The 12,977-nt window shown below is 35.0% G+C and overlaps 1 protein-coding gene and 1 long non-coding RNA gene across 2 annotated transcripts; one reads left to right on the top strand and one right to left on the bottom strand.

The window, feature by feature from the left end:
• Positions 1-1,020: 1,020 nt before the first annotated feature.
• LOC148927060 (putative disease resistance protein At1g58390) lies at positions 1,021-5,266 on the bottom strand. Its single transcript, XM_089056055.1, has 2 exons — positions 4,153-5,266; positions 1,021-3,454 (listed from the first exon to the last, which is right to left on the bottom strand). Exons 1-2 carry the CDS (start codon positions 5,168-5,170, stop codon positions 1,689-1,691), a joined length of 2,784 nt encoding a protein of 927 aa, XP_088912181.1. The 5' UTR covers positions 5,171-5,266; the 3' UTR covers positions 1,021-1,688.
• Positions 5,267-9,579: 4,313 nt separating this feature from the next.
• On the top strand, positions 9,580-11,638 carry LOC148927061 (uncharacterized). The gene is made up of 4 exons (XR_016128654.1): positions 9,580-9,788; positions 9,869-9,948; positions 10,041-10,131; positions 11,280-11,638. It is a non-coding gene; the product is annotated as an uncharacterized LOC148927061 (long non-coding RNA).
• The last annotated feature ends 1,339 nt before the right edge of the window (positions 11,639-12,977 follow it).

Consider the following 12,977-nt stretch of genomic DNA (forward strand, 5'->3'; position numbering starts at 1 on the left):
GTACTAAGAGTGAGGGTTTGTTGTTAATGAATCGTCCAAGCCGGAAAGCTTTGTTTGCAATAGCCGTTATTGGACTCCGTATTCTGTACCATTATGTTCTTCATGCCGTATTCTGTATTCAAGAACACTCTTTATAATACAAGAAAACGAACCGATAATATCGTGATTATATGTTATACAGGTCTTGACAATATGGAGGAAGAAGTTAGTTCTGGGTTTGAAAAAGATGAGGTCTTATTATTACTCAATTGAAATAATAGAAATAACAAGACTCAAATATAATGGAAAAACAAACCTAATCCTCCGTGGTTCGACGCTCATAATTTGATCCGGGAAAGAACCACAAAGAAAACCCAAATGGAAATAAATAACTGGCTCGATAACAATACTTAAAATAGACTTGACTCTATTTAAGGAAATAACTGAACATAATCATGGGACTTAGGATGTGGATGTCAGTTGTGGTGCAGGCTTGTTGGAGCCGATGTAGGTGTCTTGGGTGTTGGTCGTGGAGAGTCAGGAGGTGCACTGGATTGTGATAAAAATGTGGTTTGGAGTGTGATCCGTATGAATATGAGAGTACATAAACAAATTTTTATTATATAATACTTGGAGAGTGTGTTCAAATTTCAGTTAGGAGTCCAAGTCTTATAGGGTTGAGTTAATTCCTAATAAAAGTACATTGCAGGAGTGATATTTTTCTACATTTAAACATAGTTTTTTGTTTTCCTAGATACATAGTATGTATCTAGCTAGTGTTTAGTTTTTGCTTTCGTTTGTTTTTCCTTATATGCTGTTCAGAACTGATATATATGACGCAGAAACCATGCCTAGATGCCTGCATTTCACCTTATTTTTTGGAATTCTTCATGATATTTTTGTCAAATTTGGAGCTTCAATAAACATCCAATTATACGTTCCTGGTTATTTCAGATCCCAATTTAACATTTATCTTGAAAGATTACTTCATCTGTCCACAAAAACTATAGTGTGTAACAATAATAGCATTTGCTGGACACAGAAAACAAATCCACCAACATTCAATTGTGGGCATTTGAAAAGAGAGAATTATAAGTTGTACTACAAGAAAACAAATTGATAAAATATCACAAAGATATATGATACAGGCCAGAAAAGATGAGTACGTATTGCTCAACTTTGTAATGGAAAAACAGACCTAAATCTATGTGGTTCGACTCTCATAATCTGATCCGGGAAAGAACCACAAAGAAAACCCGGATGAAAATAATAACCGACTCGATAACAAGACTTAAAATAGACTAACCCTATAAAGAAATAACTAAACATAATCTTGGAGCATATGATGTGGATGTGTTGGAGCCGATGTATGTGGCTCAGGTGTTGGTCGCGCTGGAGAGCCTAATTATTAATATGAGAGTAATAATTAATAGTAATAAGAAATCAAAGCTCTGTTGGACCGGAAAGTGATCATCCGATAAAGAAATTAGAAATAGCACAAGATCAAGATCATTATGTATTATATATAGCAGTTAGTTATATGGAAAACACAAGAGAAACAACTTACTTAGCCAATATATATATTTATATAATTTTTAATGTATGTTCACAAATTTATTACCTCCGAAAACATCAGGCACTTGCTCCTAAACTCTCAGCTTACGGCCAAGAATCTTCTTTACAAATTTATTCTTCTCATAGAACGGACCCTAATATATTATTTTCTCGACAAATGGCCCATAATCTTCTTCCTTTACTCTCTCTATAAATTCTCTTGGCATACTCACGATATGCATCTGTCGAAGAGAGGAGGAGAATCTCAGACCATCTGGAACCTTCTCCAAATTGAGGCACTCTATGATGAACAAGGAAGTAAGTTTTGGCATTGCTCCTTTTTCCACTTCCCATTTCTTTAAATCTTGCACCTCGCCTAATCCAAGGAGCTTCAGTTGTGGAAATGAATTTGTACGGAAAGTTATTGTTTCTGCCATCTTGACAAAGTCCCATAAAGTTAGCTCTTGCAACATGGGATACTTGCCAAACTCCTCCACGTCTACCTTACCCTTGCACTTGTATAGTTTCAAAATTACTAATTTCTGACACATCCCTTGTTTGTAGTATGGAAAACCACCACTCATATTGCATTTAGACATCTCCAAAGTAACGAACGATGGAGACATCAACCCCTCACTTAAAACCTCCATATCTTTCTCTGAACTTAGATCACATGACTTAACCTCAAGACGAGTCTCACGTAATTGGCTATTTTTGTTGCTTAACACAATTGACATGCTATCCTCATCATAAACTTTAACATGTAGACTCTGTAGACTAATCAATTTGGGGATATCTGCAATGCAAGTTGTCTCACTTTTGATCCGTTCTAACGTCTCCAACTCGCGTAGCCCATCTAGTCTTAGTTTCTCCCCTCCAATCACTTCTATGCCATGAAATGGGAGAAACAGATGCTTTAGTCTTTTCATCATCCATATCACATTTGGCAATCTAATAGCAACACTGAACCATACTCGCAAATCTAAGGTCTGTAGGTATGGCATGTTGCATATAGACTTAGGTAGCTCACCCACCTTAGAGTAATGCAAACTCAAATATCTTAAATGAATAAGTTCACCCACCTTGATTGGTAACTTTCCCCCTTCAAACTCACAACCTTCTACCACAAATATCCTCAAGTATTGCGACATCTTAAAGTCAATCGTACTCTCCTTGAAGCCAATGGTTGGTAAATATGAATCTTTTCGGAAAAGTATAAACGATCTAAGACCTTTAACTTCCTCTAACCCATCTATACCTGACACTTCACGCTCGAAGTCACAACTGATGGCTAATCTGCTTTTGGAATTGCCAATGGATGGAGGTATTACTAACCTTTTTTGTGTTTGTGAAAGAATGTCGGTCAGATATTTAGAAGCATCAATGCGCTTTAGAAACTTTTCTTCTTCAGCTTCAGCTTTAGAAGAGCAGAGATCATGCATCAAATCATGAAGCCCACACTTATCAAACTTGTTAATCGAAGAGTAGTAGGAACTATCTTTATGGATTTGAACCATACACCTCATAACAAGTTCTGTTAGATATCTTTGGGCCACATATATTAGAGTCTCGTTAGGTCCTTTATCTTGGTATGAAATGAAGCCTTCCGCCATCCACAATAGATACAATTTCTCTAAATCAATTTTGTGATCCTCGGGAAAACATGCCAAATAGAGGAAGCATGGCTTCAAGTAATAAGGCAAGGCATCATAGCTCAACTCCAACACTTGTTTTACTCTTCTATATTCTTCAACACCTTCTCCATGCCTTAGATAAGATTCCAAGTTCGCATTTACCTTTTTCCATTTTGGTAAATTGTATTCTTTTGAGCGCAAAATCCCTCCAATAACACAAATTGATAGTGGTAACCCGTCACACTTTGATACAATTTCTCTTCCAACATCTTCTAAAGATTTTAAATCTGTGTCAACGGTCAGAATACACACAAAAAAAAAATAAGATGCAGATATTCATCAACAATTCATCAACAATTCATCAAATTAAAATGAATGGAGTGCTCTAGATTATTTTTTATCTCTCTTCCTAGCACATTGGTCTATCTTGATTATAGATTTTTTTTTTCTCCTATTAAATAGGGGCATGTATTTTGATATCATATTGAATTTATGCATTATCAGAAATAATTCAAAAATAATATAATCTAATCATTAATTTAATTCCAAAAGTCCAAAATGCTTGTACTTAATCCAACCTGCAGCGACACATTCGAAATATCTTGTAAAATGAAATTTTTAAATATCCGAAAAAGTTAGTTACATTTCATTTAAAAAGACTCTATATTTCTAATAGAATAACACAAAGAAAACATACACCAGACAAAAATAGGGTTATGATCAAATAATAACTAATTTAATGCATAACTTTTCAGTTCAGTATATTAAATTACAAAGACAGAAATTCATCAACTCATCATGTAATTTTAAATATCAACACAAAAACATAAGTATATCAACACATGACAATTAATAAAGTTATAGCATATCTTTGTATTGATAATTTTAATAAAAAACCATAAGAGTTATGCGTTCAGTAATGCTATATTTAGATGACACGCTCTAATTACACAATTATAACATCGAAGATAGAAGAGAGTTAAACTTTTCGCACCTGGAGATAAATTTGCTACTTTTTGAAGTAAAACCCAACCTTCATCTTCTGTAAGAAACTTCAACTTGTGAGGTTCGGATTCTAGATTAGCAATATTCTGGGAGCGAGTGGTGAGAATAATATTACAATTCACCGGAAAAGCTTGCTTTATGATCTCCCAATCATCATTTTTCCAAATATCATCAATCACCACCAAACATTTCTTCCCCTCGGAAAAACTATGAATTCTTGTCACCAACTCGGCCTCTTGCATGCCATCAATCTGACTCTGTTGGACGCTGCTATCAAGTTGTCTCAAAATCTCACCAAAAACAGCCTTAGGTAGAAACTGTTGGGTGATGCAAACCCATGCTCGAGCATAAGATTGGAGGTCTTTGTGGTTGTAGACCTTTCTGGCGAGAGTAGTTTTTCCGAGACCACCCATCCCATATATCTTCACTACTCGTTTCCTCCTCGTTTCATCCTTCACCTTGGAGACCAAAAGCTTGATGTCACTCTCCATGCCCACGAAATGAGGCTCAACCTCATGACCATACGTCTGCCTCAACATGCGCTGCCGCTCATCATCTCCCTGCCTCGAGAGAGATGAGCTTTCTTGTCCCAACTCCGACTCTAACTTGGTAGTGAGCTCGGCCAGGGCAGATATTATGTGGCGAGCTTCATTCCCAACCTCGTGGACACTGCTGCACTCGCACATGATGCAAATGTACCTTTTGAATTTATCCTTGAGGCTCCTCCGCCCTTCTTCCCTTTTGGACTCAACTTCAACCGCATACGTTTCGAGCAGATTCTCAGCTTTGAAAGCCAAATCTTGGAGTTGAGATATGTAAAGCTTTAGAGTTGGAGAATCACGTCTCTCTCTGTCAGCTCTCATCAACAAGGCATGGATGCTTCTTAGATCTGCTTTGACTTTGTCAACATCACCGCTCACACTAAGCAGAAACTTAGTTTCTTCAACCAGCAAATCACGAAGGATTTCCAGAGACGCATTTGCAACAGATTCTGCCATCCTAATTTTTCTCTCTTTTCTCTTTTCTCTCTTCTTTTTTTTTTTTTGCTATGCTTTTGATCAGTAAATTAGCAATGCATAGATCCACACACACACTTACAATGTGATAATGAAATTTGATTTCTGTATTCCACGTTGTGGGAACCCATACTACCTTATCTTGATTCAATAATTCAAGTGAAAAGTTGGATTGGTTTCTCACTTTTTATGGTGTCTTTTCTCTTTCGTCACTTTATCTTTAGAAAATCTCCAATAATGTTTTCTAAAGGGCATCCAATCTATTGAAAACCTTCTTTTTTGAAAATCTGTAATTTCTTACCTTTGGACAAAATGTAAAGCACATTATTATGTAGATCTAATCTAAATATCGTATTCCATTTAATTAAATTAGTTAAATAATTTTAAATTAATAATATACAGGCTTGAATTTACCTAATTTTTCAAAATTCTAAAACAAAATGGAAACATATGATAATATAAATTGAAATTTCCTTTACATACGATAATTAATTTAAATACAAAGCAATAATTAATTTTCATACAATAATTAATATAAAAAAAGTGGGTTGAATGAGTTAGTGTAAAGTGAATCATACTTTTATATACTCCCTCCGTCCCATTAAATATACAACATTTGCTTTTCGACACGAGATTTTACGTAGTGTTGTTTTGTGAGTTAATGAAGAGAGAGTAAAGTAAGAGAGAAGAAAAAGTAGAGAGAGTATTGTTACCATTTTTAGAAACGTTTCATTTTTAATGGGATAGACCAAAAAGGAAACGTTTCATTTCTAATGGAACAAAGGGAGTACTTATTAATGTTATAATAAATTGTGAGTTGTAATGAGTACGTGGAATATGGAGTCCATTACCAAAATTGTAAAAAGTGAAATGTGACAAATTTTGTGAAACTGACGGAAATGAAAAAATGCGAAAAAATTTAAGGGACGGAGGGAGTACTTCATAAATGAGACTCATATTCCACTAATTTATTCAACCAATTTTTCTTTACATTTTCTTAAAACTCATCCCATAACTAAATATGACTATCAATATAATAATAGATTAACAAATTAGAAACTTTAAATTCACTAAAAATATTAAAATTTCTATAACATGCTTTAAAAATTTTTGAAATATGTTTATATTATTTTGCACAAATTTCAAATATTAGTATTGATCATGTTTATGATTAAGTTTAAGCATATATCTCTAATTTATCACAATTAAATATTTTATATTTATAAATTAGCTAATTTTTATCATTATTTATTGGATTGATCGCATGTCAATTTCATCGAAACCCGTTGGGCTAGCCCGAAACCCGAGCTTTTAGGGTTAGGGTTGAACTTTTATAACCCGAAAAAATCACAGTCCGATTTGCCCCCTACCCGATTAATCCGTAACCCGAATAAGGTTGACCTGAAACTCGCTGGGCCTGCCCGATTGACTTCCCTACCAACAACAACTATTCAAAGACAATATTATTCGTTTCAAAATGATCTAAAATCTGAAATCAAAATCAATGCTAATTTATCTAGAAATATTCTATTAATCAGTTGCTGCCATTTTTCTTAGGATATCACCAAACTTTGTTCGCACCATCCAGCCGACCGGCCGGCTATCTCTTCCCATTTTTCGAATATATATTATAGTTAAAGTTCAAATGGCTGGGGCGCCCAAGGCCCCCATGCCCCACCGTAGCTCCGCCCCTGGTAGTATTATATTAACTAAGTGGCATATCCAAAAGGAGAGGTAAATTATAAGAGAATTATAAATATTACTCCCTCCGTCCGTGAAATGTTGTCCATGTTTGACTCGACATGGGTTTTAAGAAATGAGAAGAAAAATTGGTGGAAAAAGTTAGTGGAATGTGTAGGTCCCACATTTTTATATTGATTTTATAATAGAATGTGAGTGTAATGAGTTGGTGGAAAATATGGTCCATTTACCAAAAGTGAAATAAAAAGCAAAGTGAACAACATTTCACGGACGGACCGAAATGACAAAACTGGATAAAATTTCACGAACGAAGGGAGTAATAACTATCGTATATATCTTTTTTTCATAAAAATTTATTATTCAAAAGGAAAGGTAAATGAGAAGATATCATATAATTCTAAGGAGTTTTTTACCTTTTCATTAAAAGAAGGTAAAAGAAAGAGAAAAATCAAGATAACAAAATCTCAACCGCAAATATTTAGCATAATCCATCCGTCCACGAAAAATAGAGCAAATTTAAAAAAGTAAAGTTTTCAACAACTTCTTTCTTACTTTATTCTATTCTCTTTACTTATAATATGGACCACACATTCCACTAATACTACTTATCTTTTTTTCCCATATGTTTTACTTTACTAATTTCACATTAAAATTCATGTCATTCACAATGTGTCCTATGTGTCCTATTTTTCGTGACGGAGGAAGTATATACTATTGAATCATCTAAAATTGGTTGTCACTAATTAAATAAATTCCACCAACATATAACATTGAATACCATGAAAATTGAAAATCTAATTTCGGATAAAAAGACAACAACCATCAAACTCACATCATTCCTTCACTTCTAGTGATTCACTCGTGCTCTCAAAGACAAGTGGTCTCTTTTCAAAATCAAGCAAAGAAATGAAGGTACTACAAATTTAGGAAAAAGAGAGGCTAAAGAGATTTGTGTTAGAAGATTGGGATTGAAGAAGAGTATGGCTTCTCGGTTCATAGTTTGAAGGAGTGAGGTTAAATTTTAGAGAATATGGAATTGGGTCAACTAGTATCCCCTTATGTGCGGAAAGGATCACCTAATCCGGATCCTTGATACATTTCATACTCCACCTCTCACAACTATGTTACCATACCAAGGTTAAGTTTGACCAAATATGAATTTAAGTCAATAGAAAGTGAGTTCAATGGGTTAGAGGAAGGTGAGTCTCACTTTCATAGAGTTTTATAGTAAAGTTCATTTTTGATCTTACACGTATGATCATTTTACGAATTTGGTTCATAACATTTACTTTTTTAATTTTTGAATCCTGAATAAACGGAAATAGACCGTTTTGACATAATTAGAATACTAATCTAATTTTAAAATCCATTTTGTTCATAAACGGATGGTCATTTAATGAAAATATGTGCCAAACAAGTGGACAGATGCATTTTTATTTATATCATTGATTTTGTTTGATGTCTACACATATCTTTGAGATTAAAAAAAAAAAGGATATGAGAAGATATGTAAACCAAGATAAGAAATACGGGCTTCATGTCAAGATATGCAAAGATATGATTTTTTTCCGTTGTTGTTTGATAGAAAAGAAATTATCTAAATTTGTATTATATATTAAATAACATGGCTTAACTTGACAAATTGGTGGGATACATAAACAATGTTAATGTTATAATTTTGGTAAGATTAGATAGGGCCCTGGTCTTATATTGAGCTTTGAGTTAAGCTTAACTATGATATCAAATAATTAGAAATGTCCATATATAATTCTATATCTTGGTATTACTAACTTATCAAACATGTCCTTAGTCTGAAACTCGGCTCTCTCTCCCCATTTTCTTTCCGAGAGATTTCGAAAAAAGGGATTAATTTCGCAAGCCTTTCAAAATTAGGGATTAATTTCGCTGACCTTTCAGAATATGAGATCGAGACATACAAATTTTTCAGAATAAGGGATTTTGATTTTTTTCTAAATTTTCTCTTATTTTTTAAAATTATTTCCTTCATATCATTTGTGAATTGACCAAACTATCCACCCTCTTCCTCTTCCCTTTCAATGTATACCTTTCACGAGAACAAAAATCTAAGACCAAATTGCTAAAACCCAGAAAACATGGATAATTAAATTGAAGCAATGCTAAGAAGACAAGCATAAACTAAATATTGTGGAAATCACTGCTTGTATTGAAGAGTAGAATATTGTTGTGGATGAATTTTCCTTATATTTGCCTGTTCGGATTTGGCCCCTAATTTTGTAAAAGTAAGACAACAATCTTACTTCAGTCTTGGAAACCATAGCAATTGGAGTTTGGGAGTTGAATAAAATGGCCAGAAGCCACTCGGCAATTAGTGACTGGGGAGGGTGGAAGCAGTTAAGAGAGGAGGAGGGTGGAGGCAAGTGGTGTAGAGAGGAAGGTGGGGGCAGGCGGTGAAGAAGGAATTTTGGTCCATCTGTAATAGTTGGAAAGGAAAAATAAGAAAAAAAGAAAAGAAAAAATAGAAAAAAGCCCAAATCCCTTGTACTGAAAAATTTGAATGCGTCGATCCCATATTCTGAAAGGTTTACGAATTTAATCCCTGCTTTCGAAAGGCATGCGAAATTAATCCTTTTTCGGAAATTTTCTCTTTCTTTCCCTTTATCACATCTCTTTCCCAAAATCAAATTAACTTGGAAGAACAATGTCGACATGCATTTTCAACCTCTCCCTCTCCATCAAAATACTCACATCTCACACCACCCTCAAATCCGCCCCCCTCCGCCGCCGCTAATGCCACGCCTCCACCGCCGATGCAGCATATACAGATGTAGTCATAGTCGCCGCCTATCACATCTCCGATACCAATTCACGGCCAGCCAGAGGTAGTCATGGCTCCGCCGCCGTCTGATCCGAGCCCCGAGTAAGTTTGCATCTCCCCTCCGATCACATTTCGTTCAATTTGATACGCATTCATCTGAATCCCGTAATTTATCCATGAAGCGACGTCGTCAGAAGGCAACAGAGAGGTCCTCAGTTCAAAATTCTAATTCCTCTGATCTACGCCCCTGTTCTTCCTCTCAGTAAGTCGATTTTCTCCCGTTGTTGTGTGTATTTTGGCGCCGTACAAATCGATCGGCGTAATTTCCCCTAATTCTCGGTTGATTGGCTGCAGTTCGGATTTCACTCCGGCATAAACCGGTTTTGAGGGATCGATTGTTCACCGTAGCCTTGGCAGGAGCTTTCGCGCATGGATTGTACTTGGTGTATCCTTTAATTATGCCTCTCTCTGTGTGTATATGTGTATGTGTGTGTAAAATGTGAATGATTTGGGGGTGTATTTGAGTTTTACCAATTGAGCATTGCTGCTGATCTTAGCTGAGTAAGATGGGTAAATACCTAGAAATATACATTTGGCTTGTAGCTTTGAACAGTTATCTTTGAGAAGAGATAATCTTGCAATTTTACGAAAACCTTGGATTCTGAAACCTGTTAGGATGCTAATGTAGTTTAACCTCTGATTGTGTTTTTTCATAGTAACCTTGGCACAAAGCAGAGGAGTTGGACACTCTCCAGTCTCTGCTGATGCATCATTAACTATTTAGGTTCGGTTGATAATGATGTTGTAGTGAATTTGAGTTTTATCTGTGTGAGTATTATTGCCACTGCTGATCTTAGCTGAGTAAGATGGGCAAATACCTAGGGATATATTTTGCTTTGTTAGTGTTTGTAACTTCAAACTGTTAGCCACGAGAAGAGAGAATCTTGCAATTTTTCGAAAACCTTGGATTCTTGAACCTGTTGCGATGCTAATGTAGTTTAACCTCTGGCTGTGTTTATTATAGTAACCCACCCTTGCATAAAGAAGAGGAGTTGGATATGCTCCAATCTTTGCTGATGCATAATTACAGATTAGATAATTATTTTAGGAACCATTGGTTTAGTTGAGCTTGAGCCTTGTGTTTTCTTCTAACTATTCTAGTTCCTTAGTCAAAACAATGAAGGTGAGTTTCATGTTCGTTAAGAAGAAGCTTATGTAACAATTATCCTTATTTGTATGACCGTTTTCACTTATATGATGTTTCATATTTAGGAAAATGGTAATTGTTTAGTATTTTTCTGAACGGGTACAACAATGTTTCCGTAGATGCATATTTATCAATTTGGCTAGTTGCAACTCTAGTCCTCTGAAAATCTTGATTGTATAATACTAGGAAAGTTGTTTAAAGTTCACTTAGAAGAACTAGTTGTAGAGGGTTGAGTCCTTTCTAATAGAAGTATATTGCAGGAGTGATATGTTCTCTACATTTAAATTTTAAACATAGTTTTCCATTTTCCTTTTTCTCGAAACTTTTCAGCCTATGTATCTTGTGTTTAGTTGTTGCTTGTTTTTTTTCCTTATATGCTTGTTCAGAACTGATATGAGCAAGTGACTTGGTGGAACAAGGATGGGACTGTTTGAATGAAGGATTGCCTAGATGCCCGTATTTCACTTCATTTCTTGGGAATTCTTCATGACATTTTTGCCAAATCGGAACTTCAAGTGTGTCTGGACATCTATCCATATTTTCCTTATTCTCTAATTTGTGTAATCCAAGGAAGATAAATAATAGGCACAACTAATGTACCAACATTTGTGAGAGATTTAGAATTTCACAGTAATAATACGCTGGCCGCTAATGGCACATCGATAATTGGAGCTGCCTTTTTGAGCAGTATGGTGGGATGATAACTTAGTTTCAGCATTTTATGTGATTGAAAATGCATTTTTGAGCTGATTCTGTTTATGTCTGTTTTTCATTCTATAATCTGTGAGAATGGGCTGATTTGTCTGGTGTCTATAAGCAATTGTTTATATTGAGGAATGAGGATTCTAAATAGGCTTATGTTTTTTGAAAATTGTAGCTTTGGTTTCTTCATTTTATCCAATTATTCTGTGTCTGCTCTTGGTTTTATCTTTACTACATTTCTCGCAATATAGTGTTTGATTCTAAATACTCTACTACTAACTTAAGAAACAATATAGTGTTTGATTCTAAATACTCTACTACTAACTTAAGAAACAAATTTCCATCTTTGTTTGTAGCATCATTTACTGTCCAAGTACTAAGAGTGAGGGTTTGTTGTTAATGAATCGTCCAAGCTGGAACGCTTTGTTTGCAATAGCCGTTATTGGACTCTGTATTCTGTACCATTCTGTTCTTCATGCCGTATTCTGTATTCAAGAACACTCTTTATAATACAAGAAAATGAACCGATAGAATATCATGAGTATATGTAATACAGGTCTTGACATGGAGGAAGAAGTTAGTTCTGGGTTTGAAAAAGATGAGGTCTTATTACTTAATTGAAATAATAGAAATAACAAGACTCAAATATAATGGAAAAACAAACCCAATCCTATGTGGTTCGGCGCTCATAATTTGATCCGGGAAAGAACCACAAAGGAAACCCAAATGGAAATAAATAACTGACTCGATAACAATACTTAAAATAGACTTGACTCTATATAAGGAAATAACTGAACATAATCATAGAACCTAGGATGCGGGCGTGTTGGAGCCGATGTAGGTGTCTTGGGTGTTGGTCATGGAGAGTCGGGAGGTGCACTGGAGTGTGATAAAAATGTGGTGATCCATATGAATATGAGAGTATATAAACAAATTCAAGAAAGTCTTCAGTTGAGAGAGCCTTCACTAGGTTGTTGAACCAGAACGTTTTCTTCTGATAAAGAAATAGCGCAATTAAGGTCAAGATCATATGTATAATCAAATACTACTAATATGCTACTTTCTACCTAATCAACACATTATATTAAAAATGTCAAATGAATAATGTATGTAAGCTAAAAATTTCATTACCACCTAATTAGCCTCATCCTTCTTATTCGAATATCGACAAGTGGCCCATAATCTTCTACATTTACTCTCTCTGTGAATTCTCTTGGCATAGTAATTATCATCTGTCGAAGAGTGTTTAGTTTTTGCTTTCGTTTGTTTTTCCTTATATGCTGTTCAGAACTGATATAAGCAAGTGACTTGATGGAACAAGGATGGAACTGTTTGGATGATGGATTGCCTAGATGCCTGTATTTCACTTCATTTTTTGGGAA

Source organism: Salvia hispanica, chromosome 4 (genome assembly GCF_029641045.1).
Source record: "Salvia hispanica isolate PSC_SH4W2 chromosome 4, Shi_PSC_v1, whole genome shotgun sequence".
NCBI classification, from domain to species: Eukaryota; Viridiplantae; Streptophyta; class Magnoliopsida; order Lamiales; family Lamiaceae; genus Salvia; species Salvia hispanica.